General features: G+C 41.1%; 1 protein-coding gene, 1 long non-coding RNA gene and 1 other non-coding gene across 3 annotated transcripts in view; 1 reads left to right on the plus strand and 2 right to left on the minus strand.

Moving 5' to 3' along the window:
• LOC141608322 (uncharacterized) overlaps positions 1-11,241 on the minus strand; it is a 38,300-nt gene extending 27,059 nt beyond the window's left edge. Inside the window, exons 1-2 of the long non-coding RNA XR_012526984.1 lie at positions 11,166-11,241; positions 4,385-7,681 (exon numbers count right to left, since the gene is read on the minus strand). This is a non-coding gene — a long non-coding RNA (uncharacterized LOC141608322). The remainder of the gene's footprint in view (positions 1-4,384; positions 7,682-11,165) is intronic.
• Positions 4,389-11,167, minus strand: LOC141608319 (uncharacterized). Its single transcript, XM_074427681.1, has 2 exons — positions 7,054-11,167; positions 4,389-5,397 (listed from the first exon to the last, which is right to left on the minus strand). The coding sequence occupies exon 1, from the start codon at positions 10,139-10,141 to the stop codon at positions 8,018-8,020; it is 2,124 nt and encodes a 707-aa protein (XP_074283782.1). The 5' UTR covers positions 10,142-11,167; the 3' UTR covers positions 4,389-5,397; positions 7,054-8,017.
• LOC141619810 (small nucleolar RNA R71) lies at positions 9,666-9,772 on the plus strand. Its single transcript, XR_012531811.1, has one exon. It is a non-coding gene; the product is annotated as a small nucleolar RNA R71 (small nucleolar RNA).
• Positions 11,242-15,011: the final 3,770 nt, after the last annotated feature.

A 15,011-nucleotide genomic window follows, 5' to 3' on the forward strand; every position in this document is an offset into this window, starting at 1 on the left:
TGATCGACCGTGAGAATAGCTGCGTTGGATGGGCTTGTTTTAGAAATAGCGGACTCTTGATGCCGCCGTGGAAATAGTGAATTTTGAATTTCACTATTATTATTTTTGAACTAAGCGGGTTTCGCGAGGAATCCCCCTGTCGTCATTTGAAGGAATAGTGAATTTTGAATCTTCACTACTCGTTGTTGAATTTGAAGTGGTGGTTTTAATCGTCGTTTGTTTGAATTTTGAAGGAAATAGCGAATTTTGAATTTTCGCTATTACGTTTGGAGTGACGGTTAATGTTACCGCCGTTGACATGTGAAGGAAATAGTGAATTTTGAATCTTCACTATTGCTTTTGAAGTGACGGTTTATGTTGCCGCCGTTGATAGATGTGGTGAAAATAGTGAAATTTTATTTCCAACTATTACTTTGAAAATGACGGTTTTAATTGCCGTTGTTCGAAATTTGAAGAAATAGTGAATTTGAATTTTCACTATTATTTTTGAAAATGACGGTTTTAATTGCCGTCGTTTGAAATTTGAAGAAATAGTGAATTTTGAATTTTCACTATCATTTTTGTATTTGCAAAATGACGGTTCTTAATGTCGTCATTGAAAATTTGAGGTTTGATGGGAAATTGGGCCAAAGCCCAAAAATCCGCTACAATAGAGCACGGAGCACCTCATTGAGGCGCGAGCAATTTGGCGAGGTAAGGGGGCTTCCCTATTTCTCTGTAAAAGACGCGAGATTGGTTTGCATACCATTCTCATCTCATCTTCATCAACCTCTCGACAAAACCGCACCAAACCGCCATTGTTGGTCCTTTAGCTTGCTCCCATTTGTGCCATTATCAACATGTCATCTCAAGGTATGTATTTTCTCTTGAATCCATTTGAATTTTTTGGTCTTTTTGATAAATTGAATTAGGGCGAAATGTTTACCCTTGAAAATCGATTTGGGCGTTTTTGATTGAGCCCATTTCGAGTGAAATTGATGATGGCATTAGGTTAGAAACCTGTTTAGGAGTATAGGGGTGCATTTAGTTTGCATTTTGGTCCCCGTTTGCGTCCCCTATGCTCGAAAAACGTGAGTGAGGCGAAGAAACCGTCTCATTTCACAATGCCAAGTTTATTTGCTTGGGTAATGGGTCCCACTAGGTTTGTAACACCCCACAGTAATTGAAGAGGTCCGTTGATAGGCTTAAATGACTAGTGCGTAAAGGGATTGAAAGTACTACTCATATCAACAATGTGCACTTTCTTTTATGGTCATCCATGCGAAATAACTCCAAAGTTAAGCGTGCTTGGCTGGGAGTAGTCTTAGGATGGGTGACCTCCTGGGAAGGTTCCCGGGATGCGCATGAGTGAGGACAAAATGCGCTAAAAAGGACCCGTGTTAATCTGTGGGCCATGTACACAGCCTGGTGAGCTATCATAAGTAACCGCTTCCGACCCGATTTGGGCCGGGGTGTTACAAGTTGTATCAGAGCAACCCTGCGACCGTGTGGTGATGGGAGGCAGTTGTTATACGCTCCTGGAGGCAGTTGTTATACGCTCTATTGTGATCACCCACCTAGCGGGGGAGGATTCTGGGTTAGCGGTTATGCTCCCTAGCGCAACGAGGACGTTGCGTTCTTCAAGTGCTGATGATTGTAACACCCCACGGTAATTGAAGAGGTCCGTTGATAGGCTTAAATGACTAGTGCTTAAAGGGATTGAAATTACTACTCATATAAACAAAGTGCACTTTCTTTTATGGTCAACCATGCGAAAGAACTCCAAAGTTAAGCGTGCTTGGCTGGGAGTAGTCTTAGGATGGGTGACCTCCTGGGAAGGTTCCCGGGATGCGCATGAGTGAGGACAAAATGCGCTATAAAGGACCCGTGCTGATCTATGGGCCATGTACACAACCTGGTGAGCTATCATAAGTAACAGCTTCCGACCCGGTTTGGGCCGGGGTGTTACAAGGTTGCATTGTAGTCGGGAAAGACCGTATTTGCCATTTTGGACCTTTGTTGGGTATTGTAAGCAACATTGGAATTTTTGCCTTTTGTGACAGTCTTATGTCTGACAAAATAAGCGCCTGTTTAGGGCTTGAGTTGAGTCAGTTTGCCTTAAAATGTACCTTATTGGTAGTTTAGGTCGCTTTGAGGCGTGATAAAATCACGTTGCCTTATTGTGGTCGTATTTTGAAATTTTGACCTGTTTGCGCTCAAATTGGCGTAGGAATTGCCTTTTTTGAGTCGTAGAAAAATACCCCGTCGCATCGGGAATGTATTTTGGTTTGTTGGCGGATCTTGTACGGGTCTTGGGGTGCCGTTTTTGTGTTGTGGTTGTTTTGACTCGTCTTTTGCTTGAAAAGAAGGGCGAGTCATTTTTTGTGCGTTTTTTTGTGAATTGTTTTTTTTGGTTGGGTTTGAGCGGGATTGCCCTCGTTCTGCTTTGCGGGTTCTTTTTTGGATTTGTCCCTTTTACGTCGGCGTAGTGCCGAAATTTCGACTGACGTTCTTTGATTTGTAGGAGAGCGTTCGGGACCTACTGGGTCCCTTGCTGCGACTTTAGAGGACCTGTTCGGGACAGGGCCGGTTAGTGCACCTGCCATGACAGTGTAGGACGCTTCTAAGGAGGAGGGGCCTTCCAAGGAGGCTGTAAGGTCCGAGAGGACCGCTGAGGTCCGTGAGGAGCCCGTTCTTGGGGGAGCCGTTGGGGCTCGGGAGGAGCCTGTTATTGAGGATGCTCACGTTGAGAGAGCTCAGACAGGGTCTGCAGCTGGTACCTTTGGGAGGAGGGTTACTAGGAGGAGGCGAGCTCCTCGACCGACCAGACGGACATTACAGAATGTCACTAGGGTCGTCGAGATGCCTCCCATCCGCCACGTTGAGTCCCGTGGTCAGAAGAGACGGAGGGCGGAGACGGTTGAGGACGACGCTCACGTCGCGGGTTGGGAGGCCAGACGGGTTACAGCCCCGCGGGGGTTGAACCTGCGGGCGGCGCCTGCTTGGGCCGAGGGTTTCGACGGTAGCCAGTTGCTGCTTCGACTGGACAGGCACATCTCCTACCGTGCACACGAGGGCTTGGTAAGGCGTGTCACCTGGTTGAACTTCCGTCACTTTTTCGAAGTATCAGACCTGGATAGGTGTTCTGACGTTGTTTATTTTTGATTTTAGGAGATCAGCACCATGAGGACTTTCTCAGGCTTCACTACCTGCCTGGGATTTTACGACGTTCTCCGAGCCGGTACGAGGGCGTTGATAGAGAGGTCGGCCTTTGGGTCGTTGGTGGCCGCTTGGCGGAACATTCACAGGTCTTCGATTAGGTCGAGCTTGTGTTTGATCCGTGCCATATTGGATCGGTACTGGGATACGACGTCGTCGTTCCACATGGAGTTCGGGGAGGTCGGCGTGACCTTAGAGGATTTTGCCATGATATCCAGCCTCCCTTGTGGCTAGACGCCTGTTGAGTTCACAGAGACACCGGAGAGGGTGTCTTCTCCGGCGGTTACCCGTCTGATTGGTACTGTTTTGCCTGAGCCTTCTGATGTTACTCCGTACTTGATCGCGAACTCGTACGTGAGAGATGATAGTAGGGATGTCGTGGTCCCACCAATCAAACAATATTTATAAAAGCTCAATACCAAACTAATGAAATGTAGTAGGGTAAGGAGGTCGGTCCCAAGAGATGGTGAGGTTAGATTCGATTATAAGTCTCCGTCCTTGTTTTAGTCTAGTCAATTAATAATGAGATTGATGTTGGAAATATTCTAAAAGTAACTAAAACAAGAAATGAATGAATAACTAACAAGTAAACAATGAAAGTAGATATAAAATGACTAATAAAGGGAGTTAGGGGGATTAAGGGAGTTCATGTATCTAATTGAGTTCTCAATGGGGTTTAAAGATTCATTAATCGACAAAGTATAAGTGTTAATTCGAGGTCTTAATACTCTCTCGAGTCACTAAGTACCCAACCACCTTATTACTCACTCTCGTGACAATAATAAGAAACGGTCTCATCCTAAATGCGCCTAATCAAGTCCTGGGTCTCCCACATCGACTCAAAAACAAGGTCAAATAACACTAATCGTCATTAGGGTTACACGACACATTAAAGTATCAATTAAGTGATAAATTAACACAAATAACTCAACGATTAGCGATAATAATGACTACCCATAAAATGAAATCCCAATTTAATACACTAATCCCTTCCCCCTAACTAATTATTCTACTCTAACATGATTAAGGACACAATAATTAAGCTACCCACTAATAATAAATATGTAATAAACATAATTAAACTAATAAAGTAACAAACTTGGATTGAATTAACAAGTAAGACTAACATAAATAATGAAAATGAAAATGATAAGAACAATAAAAAAAAAAGATGAGAAAATTATACCATATGAAAGGAGATTGCATAGATGAGATAGATCTATAACTTGAATACAAAAGCTTGAAACTTGACCCAAGATTAATTGACTAATTAAACTAATTAAAACCTAAAATATAGAGAGGAAATGAAAGTATTTTGTTCTAAAAATATCCTACTGTTTTCTATTTTGTTGCTAAAGGCTGCGTATGTCTAAAATTATTGAGTCTCCTTTCTTTGTTTCCTGCGACAAAATGGGTTTTATAACCCCACAATTCTAAGTATGGAAAGACCAAACTAACCCCACTTAAACTAATTAAAAACAATGAAAACAAGGGCACTAATTGTCATTTCATAACTTCTTTTCTCCTTTTCAAAAGTTAAAACAATTAACCAGTCAATCCGTATAGGACTGATGAGGCTCGCTTGGATGCTCGAATGAGGTGACCATGGTGGTCTGAGTTGTCGCTGCTCGAGCCATGGTGGCTCGATTGGGCTTCAATTATGGTGGTTCGAAGGTGGAGATGGAGAGGAGATGCCGGGAACGAATTGAAGGGTAGCTGCTGGTGGTTGTTATGGTGAAGGAGCAGCTAATGTCGTATGGGAATTCGAGCCATGGTTGTCGCTGCTGTTGATGATGACGGAATTCGGATTGGGCTCGTGGATTGAGACGATATGACTGGTGGGTTGTGCAAGCAGATCCTCGATGATGACGGAGCCGAGCCGAGACGATGTGGACTCGCTTAAACGCTGATGCTGGTGGACTGAATTCGGGTTTGAGTTATTGCTTGAGCAGGGGAGCAATGGAGTTGGGAGTATGAATGACGATGATGACTGGTGAATGATGGTGAAGGTGATGAAATGGTAGATGAATGCGTGTGATTTAGTTTGTCAAAGTCAACCTTTGACATTTGCTTTTTTTTTTCATTTAATTCACGCTTTGCTCTTTGACCCGTCTCATTTCCGTCTCCACCCGATTTGCTTACCAACTTCCGCCTCATTGTTCCTCTAGCTCGAATCTCTTCTTTATTATTCCTCCTCACCTATAAATTATACAACAAAATAATAGTAATACTAATGTTATAAAAATCCAAATAATTATTAAATATAATCAAGCCAACTAATTATTATAAATTAGTAAATAAAATGAGCCTTTTAATCATTTAAGCACGTAAAATCGAGTCAGAATAAGGTATAATTGCGGGGTAAAAGCTACCAAAATACTACTCATCAAATCTCCCCACACTTAAACCTTACTCGTCCTCGAGTAAGCTCATTAACTAAACTACGACCCTTGATATAAAAGAACTAGCTAAACTACTAATATCCGATGAAAGGCAATTAACGGGGCTTCTCCGTCCCTTCAACTCACAATGAAACACAATGAGGTATGTGCTCCTTTGCAAGGCAAGTGGGGGCTTGCGGAAAATTGGACACATCTTGACATGAAGCACATAACAAATAACAAGATGCATCAACAAAAGTAATAGCCACTTCCTCATCAAGTGGCGGAGTCAACTAAAAGGGAACAAATTTAAGAGCATATACTCCGTCACAAATACTAGTTCAACAAATCACTAAGGCTAAGAGGATAGACCCAAATCACCTCCAAATGGTGTTAAACTAGACTACTTTCGTCCTCAATTTCCAAATGCTTTTGTCAAGGGCGATCGGATGGCGTGGAATGATGATCCCCATGATGCTAGTAGCATATGACATGACAAGTCTCGAGTTCTCTACAAAAGTAAAGGTCATGGATCGTCCCAAGCTCGATAAAGTGGCTTGACAAAAAGGTTTTTTGGGAATGAAATGCTCAAATCATTGTAACAAGGGTGGATATGACTAGCATTCAAAATTTGACCTCACTTGGCTTTCACATTTCAAAATTAGAGATGGGGTTTATCCCTTCCGTGCTAATGTCCTTTGCTTTCGCCAATCGCTTATTAGGCAACCAGTTAACCTCTAGACAATAACTTTTCGGGGTGATAGTCACTCTGTCTTTGGGCGGTTGAATTCACAACCGTGTGGGGGGCCAATTCAATGGATCCCTCTCCAAAGCACATCGAAGTGGTACGCCTCCATCAAAACGACTAAAATTCTCAACATTTCAACATTTCAAAATATTTGAGGTTTCCTTGGCAATAAAACGTTTCCACATAACAAAATCTTTGAAATGAGCACTTCAAACTTATTGATCGAAAGTATTTTTGGGTTGTCATACCACAAAGTCAATCAAGGTCACCTAGACAAGTTAACCAAGTCCATATCGCATCACGGGGTTGGATAGGTGACTCACATGCAAACCCTTGACTAGGCTTTGGGTCATGGGTCGAAAGACACTAGTATGACACAATCTAGGGTGTTTTACATCCATTCTAGTAGGCAAAGTCTTAAGTTGAGAAGAGTATTTGTAATGGCCTAATTGCTCTTGTCAAAGTTCTCAATTAGGCACTTTTCAAAACATTTTACCTAAATGTAACTATATGCAATGATGCAACTAGTATATACATGTTATAATGCAAGTGCAACTATCAAACTATATGCCAAAAAGACTAATGCAACTAATCCTAACAACACATAGGCACACATCACCAAGTTCCAAAATTGGAACATCCTCCTCAACATACAAATCCCAACCTCTTCAATTATAAATAAGAGAAAAGAAAGGGAGAAAGGAGAAGAGATAGGAGCGATTATACCAAGCGTCTTCTAACTCCTTAGCATATGCCTCCGATATTCCAAATGTACTTATACATTTTATTACACAAACAACGATATATACAAGACATGTTAGGGGAGTTTCCTCCCCACACTTATTCCTTTACATAAGGAAATGCAAATAAATGAAAACATGTTTTTGTAATTTTTGAGAATTTTCAGTTTTTTTGGATTTTAAAGAATAAATCCCCTCCCCACACTTAAATTTTACATCGTCCTCGATGGAACGCAAAGTAGGGAAGAAATTGAAAAATAAAAGACATGTTTTTGTATTTTTAAATAATAGAATTTTCTCCCCACACTTATTTATTTACATAATTTCCAATGGAAATAAATGTGTGGAAGAAATTCGGAAATGAAATACATGTTTTTGAAGATTTTTGAAATATAAAATTTCCTCCCCACACTTATTTATTTACTATGTTTCAAAAAGAAACAAATGTGTGGAGGAAATTGAAATTAAATGCATATTTTTGGGTTTTCAATTTTTTTTTTTCAAAGAAAAGAACATGTTTTTGGGTTTTTAGAAAAATTTATCAAAAAGAAAAAGAAGCATAAAAAAGCTTGAGTTGCCTCCCAAGAAGCGCGGTTTTGAGGAAACCGCCAAACCTACAATCAAACACAAGAAACAAGTGAGTTATTTAAAAATCCCATCAAAGATCTCATTAACTTATCAAAAGAAGATGACCAATTTTCAACAAAATGGTTATATGCAATGAAGAGCAACAAGCATGACAAATGACATACATAAGAGACAAGATGAGTCCTAAGCAATTTGTAAGAAAAGGTGAGCACAACAAGTGTGTCATACTCACCCCAAGCCTTATCATTTTCTTCCAAAGGCACAAGAGGTAGACTCTTCAAGTCATGCACATCATCACAATCCTCTTTCAAATCTTCTCCAAGAGTGGTGATTATGTCTCCATTCTCAAATTTCTCCATCAATCAATCATCAAGAGACAAATCACCCTCTTTGAAAAGATCGTCACAATCATACTCAACAACCACATATTCAAGTAAAGGGGTAAGAGAAATGAGGTCTAAATGATCGGTAGATGAAAAGAACTCGTCATCAACACAAAAGCAAGCCTCAAATTTCTCCAAAATGGGTTCTTCAAAGAAGTCAACCTCATAATCCCATCTATCCCAAAGATCCACTCTCTCCTCCTCATAGGAAATATCAATAGTTGCATACTCATCCCAAGGAGTTTTCTCGCTGATAAAATCATCAACACAAAGAAGGGTGGGTGTTCCAATCTCCTCAAGCACAAGGTTCTCATCTAAATCCACATCAAGATTGTTGTAAGTCAAGCCTATAAACTCTTCATCATAAGGCTCATCAACAATCTCAAATTCCTCACAATCTTTGACATCATTTTTCCTTTCTAACTCAAGAATCATTCTCTTGACATACTCTCTTCCCAATGACTCATGATCATTCAAATACAATTGATCCACAACTTTCTCTTCAAGTAAACAATTTGCCTCAATCAATCCATAATCACATTCAAACATCATAACCTCTACCTCACACCCATTACTAGATAATTTGGAATTCACATGGTGTGGTGTAGGTTTCCATAAGGAGCATGAAAGTTGTCTTGAAAAATGGTGAGGTGGTTCATAAGAAGTGTTAAAGACATGCAAATCATCAACATCAGTCACCATATAATCATCCATGGGGGTTTGGGGAAAAGAAGAGAGACACACATCAATGTTATCTCCAAAACTACCACATGGTTCGCAATTAAATGAAAAGGCTTGCATGTCATACACATTCATCGGAAGAAGGGAAGAATGACAAGAGGGAACATCATGCATATCATTATTAACATCATTTATCACATTCATGTTCACAAGGGGTGAGTATGAATAAGGAAGACAAGCATTTGAGTCATATCCCAAATCACCACAAGATTCATAAGAAGGTGTTAACTCATGCATAACATTCACATTCAAGGGAGGTGGAATTTGACTTGGAAAAAAATTAGGTGCATAGTGATAAGGTGGTGTACAAGAGTGATCAAAGATATGCAAGTTATCAACATCACTTATCAAACAATCATTTATGGGGGCTTGGGGATTATAAGAAGGGCACAAGTCAAAATTATCTACAAAACCACCACATGACACATAATTTGATGAAGAAACATGAATAGAATTCATTGGGTGAAAGGGAGCATGATATGGTTGAACATTGTGCATATTATCTTCATTATTCATCACATTCATCACCATAGGAGGTGAGGATGCATATAAAGAACAAGCACAAGAATCATGTCCTAAATAACCACATGTATCACAAGAATAAGAAAATGCATGCACATCATTCTCAATTGTGGGAGGAGGGATAACACGATAGTGTTGAACATTGTGAACATAAGAGGGAGAATCAACCTCAACTTGTGGTTCAATCAATCGTGTCACTCTCCCAAATCCATAATTATCATCGGTCTTAGCCACTTTCTCAAGCAAAGATCTTGCCTCATCATCACCCAAACTATCAAAGGCACCTCCGGCCGATGCATTTATCAATTCTTTAACGGATTGATGCAAATTATTAAAGAAAGTTTGTGTGATTAGCCAAATTGGGATCCCATGATGAGGGCAAGCTCTCAAAAGTTCATTTAACCTTTCCGAAGCCTCACTTAAATTCTCAAACTCGCCTTGTTGAAAAGTAAAGATCTCATTTCTTAGTTTGGCGGTTTTAGAAGGTGGAAAATATTTTGTAAGAAAGGCTTGGGCAAGGTCATCCCAAGTAGAAAAAGTGCTAGGAGGGTGAGAATATAACCATCTCTCGGCTCCATCCCCAAGAGTAAGAGGAAAGAGCATGAGTTTTACAACATGTTCGGACACACCATTCTTTTTCACCAAAATGCATTTCCTATTAAACCTCTCCAAATGGTCCAACACATTCTCATTTGGTAGACCAAGAAACACATCTTTTTGAAAGATTTCAACCCAATCCGGATGCAAGTCAAGCTCCACATCCTCTCCAATATCAATAGGAGAGGCAAACAAGTTCGGATCGGGTCTACTATGATCACGTAAAGACATGGATGAAGACATTATTGAATGCAAGACACTAAATACAAGACACTAAATGCAAAACTCTAAATGCAAGTGACTAACATTTATAACTAAAGATGCAAGTAAACAAACAACATATTTTTTTCTTTTTCTTTTTCAAAAGCAATAAAATGACTAATCCCAAAACTAAACTAAGACTTATATCTAACGAAGCACCATCCCCGGCAACGGCGCCATTTTGATAGTAGGGATGTCGTGGTCCCACCAATCAAACAATATTTATAAAAGCTCAATACCAAACTAATGAAATGTAGTAGGGTAAGGAGGTCGGTCCCAAGAGATGGTGAGGTTAGAATCGATTATAAGTCTCCGTCCTTGTTTTAGTCTAGTCAATTAATAATGAGATTGATGTTGGAAATATTCTAAAAATAACTAAAACAAGAAATGAATGAATAACTAACAAGTAAACAATGAAAGTAGTTATAAAATGACTAATAAAGGGAGTTAGGGGGATTTAGGGAGTTCATGTATCTAATTGAGTTCTCAATGGGGTTTAAAGATTCATTAATCGACAAAGTATAAGTGTTAATTCGAGGTCTTAATACTCTCTCGAGTCACTAAGTACCCAACCACCCTATTACTCACTCTCGTGACAATAATAAGAAAAACGCCTCATCCTAAATGCGCCTAATCAAGTCCTGGGTCTCCCACATCGACTCAAAAACAAGGTCAAATAACACTAATCGTCATTAGGGTTACACGACACATTAAAGTATCAATTAAGTGATAAATTAACACAAATAACTCAACGATTAGCGATAATAATGACTACTCATAAAATGAAATCCCAATTTAATACACTAATCCCTTCCCCCTAACTAATTATTCTACTCTAACATGATTAAGGACACAATAATTAAGCTACCCACTAATAATAAATATGTAATAAACATAATTAAACTAATAAAGTAACAAACTTGGATTGAATTAACAAGTAAGACTAACATAAATAATGAAAATGAAAATGATAAGAACAATAAAAAAAGAGATTAGAAAATTATACCATATGAAAGGAGATTGCATAGATGAGATAGATCTATAACTTGAATACAAAAGCTTGAAACTTGACCCAAGATTAATTAACTAATTAAACTAATTAAAACCTAAAATATAGAGAGGAAATGAAAGTATTTTGTTCTAAAAATATCCTACTGTTTTCTATTTTGTTGCTGAAGGCTGCGTCTGTCTAAAATTATTGAGTCTCCTTTCTTTGTTTCCTGCGACAAAATGGGTTTTATAACCCCACAATTCTAAGTATAGAAAGACCAAACTAACCCCACTTAAACTAAATAAAAACAATGAAAACAAGGGCACTAATTGTCATTTCATAACTTCTTTTCTCCTTTTCAAAAGTTAAAACAATTAACCAGTCAATCCATATAGGACTGATGAGGCTCGCTTAGATGCTCGAATGAGGTGACCATGGTGGTCTGAGTTGTCGCTGCTCGAGCCATGGTGGCTCGATTGGGCTTCAATTATGGTGGTTCGAAGGTGGAGATGGAGAGGAGATGCCGAGAACGAATTGAAGGGTAGCTGCTGGTGGTTGTTATGGTGAAGGAGCAGCTAATGTCGTATGGGAATTCGAGCCATGGTTGTCGCTGTTGTTGATGATGATGGAATTCGGATTGGGCTCGTGGATTGAGACGATATGACTGGTGGGTTGTGCAAGCAGATCCTCGATGATGACGGAGCCGAGCCGAGACGATGTGGACTCGCTTAAACGCTGATGCTGGTGGACTGAATTCGGGTTTGAGTTGTTGCTTGAGCAGGGGAGCAATGGAGTTGGGAGTATGAATGACGATGATGACTGGTGAATGATGGTGAAGGTGATGAAATGGTAGATGAATGCGTGTGATTTGGTTTGTCAAAGTCAACCTTTGACATTTGCTTTCTTTTCATTTAATTCACGCTTTGCTCTTTGACCCGTCTCATTTCCGTCTCGACCCGATTTGTTTACCAATTTCCGCCTCATTGTTCCTCTAGCTTGAATCTCTTCTTTATTATTCCTCCTCACCTATAAATTATACAACAAAATAATAGTAATACTAATGTTATAAAAATCTGAATAATTATTAAATATAATCAAGCCAACTAATTATTATAAATTAGTAAATAAAATGAGCCTTTTAATCATTTAAGCACGTAAAATCGAGTCAGAATAAGGTATAATTGCGGGGTAAAAGCTACGAAAATACTACTCATCAAGAGACCACTTCAAAGGGAGAGCGGTGGGTTATGCTCCGGTACCGTTGGCGAGTCCGGAGGCTGAGGCTAGAGCTGACGCGCAGGAGGTGCGGTTGTGGTTGTGGTACTTTTTGGGTGCCACGTACTTTGGTGACAAGGGTGAGCGCTTGTCGACCAAGGTACTTCCTCTCCTCGCTGACCTTGACACTTTGGATCAGTTTGACTGGGTCACGCCGGCTTTGGCGAGTTTGACCCGGTATATGCACGCAACGGTGCGCCCGAGGCAGTGGGGGATGGTAGTGCCCCTGCTTTTGTTGGTCCCGGCCTCATCTTGGAGGTGCGAGCGTTTTTTTTGTAGTTTTGAGTTTGATTTTGATTTTGACTTTGATTTTGATTTTGATTAGTGGTTTTGATTTTGGCAATTTTTGGTAAATTGGCTGATTTATGTTTGTTGTGTTTGGTTACAGGCTTGGTTGTATGCTTACTTCATCCCTCTGCATCCGGAGACCACTGGTGGTGTCCCTTCGACTTACCCTGCCGTGAGGGCTTGGACGGTGGCTCGGAAGAAGTCGATTAAGTCTACTTACGAGGACTGCAGGCGTCGTGTGAACGCCCTTCGAGTTGCTGACGTGAGTTGGCGTTCCTTACTCCTTCTTTATAGAAATAGATAGAGATAGGATAACTAGGTAGCTTAGGAAGCCCCCAGTCGGTTTAGTAGCTTTGTCTTGAATGCAGTTTGTCGGGTGGCCTTGGGAGCACTACACAGAGGTGCCGGCCGCTGTCAGGGAGCGTATGGGGCCTCGCAGCTCCCAGCGTTTGTACCTGGAGACGGCGATCGAGCCGGTTTGGTACCTCGGCGAGCGTTTAGCTCGTCAGTGCTCTACTGAGACTTTTGTGGTACCGGTCGACCTGCCTAGGGTGTTTTTCTAGGAGTCGACACCCGACGAGGTCGAGGAGCACCTTCACGGTCAGGGAGGTGAGGAGTTGTTGTGGCGGGAGGTCGACTACGACATCTTCCAGTTGTCGAGGCTTGCCTGGTACCCGATCGAGGTATGTTTTCCTCTGTTCTTTTGTTTTCATTACCTCTTTTGATAGGAGGGTCTGTTACCTTTGATGTGGACCCAAATTGCAGGGGGTCGATGCGTTTATGAGGACTCGGCCCCCAGTTTTCCCGGCGGAGACCACCTTTCAGGGGCCCGGTGGTGAGGAGCTACAGCTGCCCCTGCCAGAGCCTGCGGTTGATGAGGTGAACGACGTTGGCATGGAGTGAAGGTTGGTCGTTCTGAGGGTGAGTTCTTGACCTGAACATTTTTCCTCATTTACGTTTTGCCTTGCATTGTACTGAAGGACCTTCTTGGCTTTAGGTGACGACCGCTAGTCACCAGGCTTTGTGGCGGATGGCTAACCACTGGAGGGCGCTTGCTAGTGACCTGGCTGCGAGGGAGGCTCGGCTTTCTCAGGTACTTTTTGTGTGTTGTTTTTGTGTATTTTGTGTTGCATTTCACGTTTTTAGATCTTGATGACCTGTATTGTGTTTTGTAGGGTACTGCGGATCCGGTGGAGCTTGCTCGGGTCCGTGCTGAGTTGGATACAGTCAGATCGACGATCGAGGCCCAGGGGTTGGGGATCACCCGTCGAGACCAGGAGCTGAGGCGTCACCAGGACATGCTGCGGAGCCGAGATGCGGAGATTGCCTCTCTCAAGGGTCAGTTGGCTGCGGCGGAGGAGCTTCACGTCGAGATGGAGCACGAGACGGTGGAGAGTTCTCCGGAGAGGGAGTCTGAGCAGATGGTAGTGTCTGCCTTGGCTGCGACTCCCATTAGACCGGGACTGGTCTGACGGGAGACGCTGAGTAGGTTGTAGTAGCTTGTCCGTGTCTTGGACTCTTCCGTGTACATATTTATATTTTGCGTGAGGCGGTTTGTATATATGTGTTTTTGGATTGTGGTTCATTTTGTGATTTTTGGCTTTTTTGTGTTGTGTTTCAGAGGAGCGTCGTCGGCTATCAATTCCCCTTTTGCTTTGCATCCGTTCCTGCATCGTTAGTGTAGAAAACAGGCAACAGGTAGCACGTATGCGTAAACGTAAACACCTAAAAGGCACTCGATTAAAGACAAAATTTAACCGCGATGACACGAAGTTAAAAACTTAAATTTGAAATGATATTTTGAAAAATTCCGCGATGAGTCGTCGTATTTGGACTTCTTAAAAAGAAATTGATTTGAAAATTTGAGCAATTAACTCATGTCTCTAATTAAATTGCATTGGAATTGTTGAAATTGATTTGTAACTCGGAAAAAATTCAAACTCAAACCGTCAGGGATGAATTTTAGAAAAGATTATTACGAGTGTATTTAATTTGATTTTTTTGTGAGATCAAGACTCGAATTTGTGAGTGCTTGAAATTTTGTGGAAAACTGATGTCGTATTATCAATTTTCGATTTTTATTTTTGCTGGGAAAATTGCTAAAAAGCGAAAAAATTTCGGAATTTTGATTGACATGGAAATGATCCGTCGCGGATCGGGGAGACTAGCCCTTCCCCCTTTTATAAAAGAAAGAAAAATCCGTATGCTTAAAGCTGCGTCAAGGAAACCGTGTCGGATTTCGTAAAACGCGAAAACAAGGAAATGTGAGTGTGAGAAAACACAAAATGTCCTGGACCA

Source organism: Silene latifolia, chromosome 1 (genome assembly GCF_048544455.1).
Source record: "Silene latifolia isolate original U9 population chromosome 1, ASM4854445v1, whole genome shotgun sequence".
Lineage (NCBI taxonomy): Eukaryota > Viridiplantae > Streptophyta > Magnoliopsida > Caryophyllales > Caryophyllaceae > Silene > Silene latifolia.

Excerpts from the sequence above, each read along its gene's own strand:
- LOC141608319 (XM_074427681.1), bottom strand. The coding sequence starts at position 10,141 with ATGTCTTCATCCATGTCTTTACGTGATCATAGTAGACCCGATCCGAAC.